Raw genomic sequence first — 9,096 nt, 5'->3', positions numbered from 1 at the left:
GCTAACAGTGGCTTAATCTTTTCACCCTGTGACCTCACATAAGCAACCAAACCCAATCGTTAGAGCTGAGGTCATCAAGCGGTACGCTCGGCATGGTTTATTGTTTGAAGCTGCGTCGCTCAAAGAACAAAGAAGATCGGCAGATTATCCCCGACGCAGATAACACATTTAAGAACATAATTGTGTTCCACCTAATCACAATGGATTTCCAGAGATCAATGCGGAGAATAAAACCATGCTGTACAGGCTAAATAAGTGTCATTAAAGATACATATATAGAACAATGGCTTTGCATTCAGAAATTATGACTATTGTTACGTCATTAATATACACAAATTTCTGTATTTTTTTTTAGTAGTGGCATGGTCACAGATAGGTAAAATTATTTGCCGTTTCAAAGCACATGTTATACCCTTGTCACACGGGTAGTCTAACCACAGTTAAGTACGACGGCCGTTAAGTCTAACGGCTGTTATACCTTGTCACACGACAACCCTAACCGCAGTTTATCCGCTAACGGCCGTTTTCGTAAACAGAGGTAAGCAACCCCTGTTAGCGCCGTAAACTGACAACATGGCTGCCTCCATGTCGGACGCGAGCAGCTCGGCTCCCAGCGAATTATGGAGCCAAAAGCGTGTCAACTGGACCGTTGCGACGATGGAGGCGTTGATACGCATTTGCGAAGATAAATTACCGGCTTTGAGGTACCAGTTTGTCCGTGCTACAAAAATATCGTGTGCATTTCACGAGATTGATACACAGCAGCGTTCATTCATTGAACAGGGATTCACGCTATTTGATAGACGCGCATCAAAACACGGTGCTGACGCGTCCATAATCGAGCGTGAAGCCCTGTACAAGGCGGTGTAATAGCGGTGTTGCACGAACGCAGCCATGTATGAACTAAAGAACGCTTGGAAGCGCTGCAAACGTGTGACAGCGCCTCTGTCTGGTTTACGCTAACTGTGGTTACGTCCGTTAACTGCAGTTGGGGATAACAGCGGTTAAGCTTACCCGTGTGACAAGGGTATTAGAGTGTATGTGAAGCGATGTTTTCGTGATGTGGTCAATATTAAATCATAAAATCAGATCAATTAATGCGGGCAGTTCTATTTGGTGCTTCGCAACGTGTACTCTCCTTTGATTGTGCAACGCACAGATCCCAACTTCTATAGTCATGCTGTGCACTGCACGGCTCGCAAGCGGCACCAAGATTCAAAGAGCAGTGTATGAGCATGCACCTTGTCAGATGTCAACGCAGCAATGTAACGTGTACGAAGGCGATGTTTGATGTTTGCTATTCGTCGAGAAAATGCTGGCTAGGAATGGTGCATGATGAACTTCGACAGCACGGTAAACTTCAATCAATGTTTTTATTGTTGTTGTTGCTTTTGTTGTTGTTTATTTATTAACTGATTCATCCGTTTCATGCGCATATTTGGACCTAACAACAACTAATGCGCGCACGTATGCTCTCATCTGCATGTGTCTATTCGGCAATATCGCTGTAGCAGCGGTCAGTATTGCCGGTGAGGATTCACTCTGAAAGCTTAGTTTTAAAATGAAAACCATGAGTAGAGAGAGAGAGAGAGAAATGCAGGAGAGAGACAGAGAGGCACACCAGAGATCTCCCAGTTGGCTACCCTGTACATAGGAAGGGGAAAGGGGTGTGTGAAATAATGAAACAAAATTCCACGCATATCCACGAAGTGAATGATGAAGAGTGAGGCGAAGCTCGGGTTGTTCGGTAGCCGTCAATCTCCCGTGACATTGCACACTCCTCATCATGTAAATGAGTGACAACACGTGTGTAGAGTATATACATTTTATTGGTCATAATTAGTATGTCGTGTTGAGTTCTAAATTCCGTTTTCCTTTCATTATCACCGCTTTATGATCCGTGAAATGTAGAGCAAATGATTCTTCCATCGGATCTAACCTGAAGTTGGCAAAGACAAGGTCTATGCACGTCCCCCTGATGGTTGTTGGCTGTTTACACAGTCATAGAAAATGCATCGTAGATCGTATCGAGACGTCATCTACTGCACGAGCGAGTCGTTGTCGGTGATGTCAACGTTAAAGTCAGCAACTAGCACGAAGGGGTTGTTCTCGTACTTTGTTTCACAATCGCTCATTGCTAGATCGATGTACTTTTCTACGTTGCCCCTGACAGGACGGGGGGTCCCTACATAGCGGTCGCATATTTTTCGGGACGAGAACTGTCGTGGAAGACTGATTACAACTTGATTTTGGGGGAAAAAAAGTAATTGATTAACGGTAATCAATTACAAGAAAATGTAATCGAATTAACCAGAACGTTACAGTTTCGAAAAAGTAATCGAATACATTACAAAATTACAAAAAAATGTAATTGATTACAATTAATCGATTACTTGTAACGCGTTCCGCACAACTCTGTGCCATGGTCACAATGAAGTCACTAAATTATTGAGATTTTGCTAACACGTAATGTAGACGAAACCATCACGTGCATTGTGATGTACGTTTCTATCGAGTGAAATATTGCGGTATGGCGAGTTAAAAAAAACAAAAAACAAAATATACTATCTTTATTAATGGGAGGAGTCGTTCAGAAACACTTGCTTTACTTCTTAATCAACTTTAGCAGCTTTGCTTCACATGTCTAATGCCCATTTTTCTTCTCTTATGGCGATTTTGTCAATACAGAACCTTGGTTCTGGACGTCAGAGAAACGCGTTAGCCGTGAACAAAACTATCATCATCATGAACTGCGCGCGCTCTCTTCGTCCTCCTCTTCATGTTCCGCTTCGCTCCCAGAACCCGTGCGCCGATTTGCCGGGCGTGGGATGCAATAACTCGGACGGGCCAAAGAACGAGTACCGAGAGAGAGCAAGAAAGAAAAGACACAAAGAAAGAGACAGAGAAAGAGATAGAGAGAGAAATGTGGCGAAAGAAGGCGAAGAAAGAAGATAGAAAGAAACAGACACAAAAAAGAGAGAAAAAACAGAGAGCAAGACAGGGAGAGAAAAAGAGGAAGAATCAAGGAGAGATAGAAAGAGATAAAAAGAAAGAGAGAGATAAAGGAAGCATACCATAGCCACGTATAGTGTTGTATATCAAGCCGATGGGAAAGGGAAGTGGGGGCGAGGAGGAGGGAGAGAAGGAGGGTAAAGGGTGGAGCATCGCATAGCTGTGTATATTATGGTATATATCAAGGGGATGAAAGGGAAGTGAAGAGGAGGGAAAGGAGGAGGGGAACGCCACCAGCTCCGCCGCTGCTTCTTCAGTCTTCGCACAAGTAGTGCGAAGCTGCCACATTTCTTTCTATTTTTTTTTCTAACGCCCGCAAAAGCACGCGTCACATACTTATAGCACGTCTTTTTCCGTCTCACTGATAGAGTGACTTGACAGCCGGACAAATTGGTGCGCGCTGTGTAGCTGAGCGACGTGACACGAGGAAAAGAATTGAGGGAAAATAGAGGCAGTGCATGCATTATCCTCTTTTCTTCATGTCTCCCTTTTTTATTGTTGTTAAACAGTGCATAAATGTTTTAATTGATCACACGCGTTTTTTTTTTCTTGTACAGATTGCAGTCGCAACGAAAGAAGGAACGATACAGGCTAAGAAGTTCGACGAATTTACCCAAGAGCTACTGTCACAGCGTGCCAAAAGCGAGATGCACTGGAGGCAGGAGCATAACACAGTATAAAGACGTGTTACTTTATTACATTGTTATGAGAGCGCATAGGTATATATGAGCTTGTGCAGGTAGTATGCGGGTTGCAGGTAAACACGGTAGGCTTCACAAAAACGCTACACTATCTCAGTATTACTTACGACTTGTATTGTGAATTTCGCATTTATATGACGCTTGTTTTAAATGATGCTTTGTAGGTCCTGTTTACCTCACAAGAGGTTCCTTTTTCCCCAGCTTTAGGCCGAAATTTTGGTACTCCCAAAAAAGCGCTCCTGAAAGCCCAGCTTATATCCTTAGCATATTTCGTGACTGTAACGGGCCATGTCAGATACACAAGCCACGTAATGTTGTTGGCCGCAACGCTCGAGTGGCACAAGCCACTCGAGCATTGCGGCCAACGTGATAATAACCACGTGCTTTCGATTATTTCGCGTCGCGGTTACAGGCCAAGCAAGCGGCGATTTAAAGAACGGACGTTTCCTTGCGGTCAGTCACGGTGGCTGCAACAGTGCCACTTCGCAACCGCAGATCAATCTCAGCAGCATAAGATCGCTCTGTGGTTCTTTAACTCATGAGGCAACGAAGGTGCGTCATTGTTTTGAGATCCAACGGGAATTTGTCTGCGCATGTCTGACTGCGAAACGGTGTGCAAGTGCGCCCGCATGTGTAGGCCACCATGCGTTCTTGCTGTGTCTTATTTTTCTACGTATGTACAGTAGCCAGCCGCATACTCTTTTAGCGACGATATCCGATTTACCAATTTATCCTCCATAATAGGTTGTGCTCTGTTTCTCTTCACGGCCTTTCGTTTGTCGTGTATGGACAAACGAACAGCTTCGTGCAAGTGCGACAGATTGAGCAACACTGCAGTGAATTGTGTCCATTCACGCGGGTTCGCGTGTGTCCACTAAAATTATACGTTGCAACGCACTGTCGAAACAACAGAGTCACTGTTCGAAGACATGCACATCGACTTTGCTATGGACGGAAGATAAAAAAAAAGCGCCCCACTCATGCACTAATTGAACTCACGTCTCAGTCCCTTTAAAACGCGCGTAACGACAGAATAGAAACCGTACGGTCCGCATATACATAGAACGAATTTATAAGCAAATATTAATAAAAAGTACAATTCGAACTTGCAAATCGTCTCCCGCAGCGGATATTCGCTCGATGAACACCTCATAAATGAGCCGACAGACTCTCGCGTGCAGGTTCGCAACATCTCAATTTTTAACAATTTGAAGGTTGCAGGTAAACGGTACAGCTAAGTCAGCTTACGAGCAACTTTAGAGCGACTGCTTGCGTAATAAAACGCAAAATGAGCAGGTCTACTTTTTTTCTTCTTCTTATACGTGTCCCAATAGACAACAGTGGCACCTACACAGCCCGCGCGAGCGCTGGCGTCACGCCCCGCGTGTCAGAACCCTTGAGAAGTCGTTACCAAACTTCCCACGACCACGCCTCTTTATTAATCACTCACAAATTTCTCGCTCGTCAGTAAGGTGCGCACTCAACTCACCTGACAAAGGGCATGTAAGGCGTGACATCACCGCGCGCAACGGCCCAGACGAACGTCAGCAGAGCTCCGCCGGCGAGCACCACGCCGAAGACCAGCGGTATCCAGCCGACACCGACGTGCCTCATGGTCTCTTCACTGCCGCACCAGCTAACCGAGACACACACACAGATGTTACGAACAGCCTTCCCGGTGGCAACACACGGAGTCTACATGCACGAACTATCTGCCGTCAGCGTGCACTGCCACCGCCCCCATGCGTGTGCCAAGAGCAACAAGCCGAACTTGCAACACGATCACTGTACGACTAGCAGAAGTTTCCCGCGCCGATCGGAGGACGCCTGAATAAACAAGGGACGCGAAACTGCGCGATCGAAGTCTGACACCCTCCCAGGTATAACAGTATACGTTTTCGGAGGGACTGCGCTGCACCCTGGCAGCCGTCTCGTTCCCGCTCTGTCGAGGGCGATTTTCTAGAAGCCTGTCGAAGCGCCGCTGTGAGCTGTGACGTCGTATACGGTGGGATGCAGGATGGATCTAAATCTGCGGCTCTCTCCAACCCGTGAAGCGCCGGCCGCTTGTGACAAGCGATAGCGGCGATAAGGGGCTCGGGCGACGGCGATTATACATCGCCTTTTTGCAGGCGACGCAAAGCGAAGGCCGCAAGAACCGAAGATAACGGCTCCTAACAGCTATGGGCGGCAAGCTGCGCTAAAGCTTCGAAGGAAGTGCCGTTAAGCTGGGACCATTCGCGATTTCGTGCGCCGGAGTTAAAAAAAAAGAATGACGCTCCCATCTTCGGAGCCGCGTATTACTTTGCATCGCCGCATCACGTCATATTCAGCTTGAAATTTCAAGTAAGCGACTATTGTATGCCACATAGGGCGCATGTAAATTTCTCGTCCCGATTCGGGGACAGATCCATCGGCTACGAGATGACGTGCCGCTTTCTCTTATCTTTCTTTTTTCACGGGTGTGAGTATTACGTGCTCCCTTGAGCCCGTGCAGCGGGTTGGGGATCCTCCAGGCGTCTTAAGCTCCGCACCACAGTGGCACCATAAGACCACTACGAAGCCCGGCTGTACCCATTTGTAACCGCTGGGTGGGCGGCCGGCACCGGGAATCGAACCCGGCACCTCCCGTATTGGAAGCTGACGCCCAAGCGTTTTGCCACCAATTCGGTGTATTACGTGCTCCGAAAACTTTCAAAATTTGCAGCTTTGTATCGCGGAATCAGTTTCAGTTTTCGTTCTCACGATAGTGAAACGTTAGCTAAGTTCTATCTCAGAGTGGGCAACTAAAGTGAGCGTTCCTCTGTCTCTTCCCGTTTGCCCGATAAGCCGACTGGACGACACAGCGCAAAACTCACAGGGTCCCTTATGGATTCGTCAAAGGCAACTCGAAGGCGAAAGCCGCCTTCTTTATCTTCTCAGTGGATGTACTGATCCTTGCCCGCCCCCACCGAAAGCTTCCTGCGCCTAGGTGGTTTTGGATTGCCTTCGGGATGGGAGGCACTGCAAGCGTTCTGCACCTCACCTACGTGGTTTCGCACTGCCTCCGTGACCGGCCCACCTTTGAACAAGCGAAAATACCATGCGATTACATCAACATGTGACGGCAGGTTATGTGCTGCCACGATGAAGTCACAAATTTTACCGATCTGTGACGTCATGATGACGTCATATGGTAACGTATCGCGTAATGATTTCTTTTGTATCACTCGTGTTGACGCCGACGCCGCCGACGGTCAATTTTCGCGTTTGATCAAGCATCGAAGGCTTTCGCTTTAATATGTACTGTGACCATGGCCTCGACAGTCATATGCGCTGTGAGCCACAAGAGCGCTGCTGCACTTCCTGAAGACATCTGAGCTCTGCCTGGAGCCTTTATCCACCTTGCGGGTTTCCGCAGTACGGATTTACCGTATGCAGTGTCCCCCTGTGCTTCGAGTTGCCTATCAATGCGACCAGCAATACATGTGGCCTCGAGCGCATCGGAGACATGGGTGACAAACGAAGATGCCGATTGGGAGCTTATTACTCAAACAGAGCACGTGGGATCTAATGCAATTTTCGTTCTGAAAAATCCGTATGTATTATTTCTTTAGCAGTAAACCTTTCTTGCTCACTATAGACATGTCTACCAGACTAGACAGACTAGGCTAGTACCAGACTAATAGACTAGAGATCTCTACCAGACCTCCACCTCCCACCCCAGCCCCCGCCTCCTTGTCTGGTTATGAGCAATACAGACGCAAATATACGCATATATATACAAAAATATTTCAGTGCACCTTGTACGTTTCCACAAAAATTAGATTAGTCGGTTCCCCTCTGGGAAGGGGGGAGAGGGGCAGGCACACGCCTATGCCCGTCCAATGCTCACACACATACATACAAGGTGCCCGTGTGTGTATAGGCGTTGGGAATAGGTGGGGGGGCCTGGGCGGACTTCTGAGCAATGGGCAAAACGTGCGCTTCGGGCCTAAGTTGAGTGCTCAGAGGGTTCAAGCACGGGAATGTGTCTCCAAACCCCTGCCGTACATACGAATGACTGTTCGTCAACAAGGTTGCGTATATTCTGACTGAGGGTGGTGGATTTACGCACTCCGTTTTGTGTAGCGATCCTGCCTATACTATCGGCCGATATCTTCGCTATGGACGCCACTTCGGTGCCACAAGAGACAATGCTGCTCTGTGCCCCTGATTGATAATGTCGCCTACAGGTACAACACTAAGAAAAATTAAGATAAGCATTGGCGTGACCGGGCATGAGTCATGTAATAAAGAGGAGCGCAACAAACGTGGTTATCGGTTAACCTTTGTCCTTGCTCGTTACAATATACCGTCAGCGATCCCGGCCGTGGAAGTCGCATTTCGATAGAGGCGAAGTGCTAGAGGCCAATGTACTAAGGTTTAGGCGCACGTAAAAACAACCCCAAGTGGTCGAGATTGATCCGGAGTTGCCTCCCTACCCCCTCCCCTCCCCGTGATAGTATCGTGGTTTTGGCACGTAATATTCCAGGAATTATTATTGCAATGCCGTCGTGACCAGCTTCTTCAGATTATCACCGTTTTGAACCTCTGAGGCGTTCCGCACGACCTTAATTTGAGAGATATTCGCAGTAGCGAAACAACGAGCTTTATACCAATCCGCCATAGGCCATGTTAAAGAGACGCTAAATGAGAGGCACGCTCACTCAATCACTCAGGCAGTACAGTCAGTCAGATAGTTAGCAAGTCTTCATACACCCAGTCGTTCGAAAGTTGCATAATGAGGAAACAGGAACATATACATAGCTTCTCTCTAACTTTTTAGAGGAAGGGATCAAGGCAACTATTGCTTTTTTTTTTTTGCTAAAGAACACAAAGAAATACGTATATAGAGCAGCCGAGGCAGTCTCTGTCTCACTCCGCACCTACACTGATCTCTGAGAAGCGGCGACAAAGTAGCGACGACTAATCCATCCAGGACACGGGCAGTAAAATATTATGGTCCTTTGCGACGTCACCGCCGCAGAAAAAAGAATTCAGAAAACTGGAGAAAGACACAGGCCCACATGGCAAATACAGCCCGTATCTACAAAGCCGCTCAGGCCTATAAACGTAATCCCGTGTGGCGGCAGTTCATTATATGACGTTTTCGTTATATAGCCTACCTATTACTTTGGCGCCTAAAACGCTGCAGCGCATGAAGCTTAGCTCTCGAGCGTTTAATGTTTTTCTTAAGCCGAAAGTCTTATATGGCTCACGAGTGAAAAAGTCCGGCGACGGCGACGTGAACACGAATTATATGAAGTCTGCATATACGTCACTTGGGAAGTGACGTGACCGTTTAATAATGACTGCGGGACGCTCTATTTACAAACATCGAGCGCGTTTTCTAGGCGTTCCAAGC

At 47.2% G+C, this 9,096-nt stretch overlaps 1 protein-coding gene across 3 annotated transcripts in view; it reads right to left on the bottom strand.

Moving 5' to 3' along the window:
* Nucleotides 1-5,886, bottom strand: part of LOC119383627 (DNA damage-regulated autophagy modulator protein 1) — a 76,118-nt gene extending 70,232 nt beyond the window's left edge. The window contains exon 1 of one of the 3 annotated variants that reach the window (XM_037651887.2): nucleotides 5,485-5,886. Coding sequence is in view for 2 of the 3 variants with exons in the window: in XM_049412598.1 (XP_049268555.1) it covers nucleotides 5,203-5,327 (125 nt within the window). In the remaining variant the exon portion in view is untranslated. Of the gene's footprint in view, nucleotides 1-5,202; nucleotides 5,411-5,484 lie in introns of those variants that run through there. The other 2 variants (XM_049412598.1, XM_049412597.1) reach the window with 2 other exon arrangements.
* Nucleotides 5,887-9,096: the final 3,210 nt, after the last annotated feature.

Source organism: Rhipicephalus sanguineus, chromosome 2 (genome assembly GCF_013339695.2).
Source record: "Rhipicephalus sanguineus isolate Rsan-2018 chromosome 2, BIME_Rsan_1.4, whole genome shotgun sequence".
NCBI lineage: Eukaryota > Metazoa > Arthropoda > Arachnida > Ixodida > Ixodidae > Rhipicephalus > Rhipicephalus sanguineus.
The sequence above is the reverse complement of the archived record's forward strand: the minus strand, read 5'-3'. Positions and strand labels throughout refer to the sequence as shown.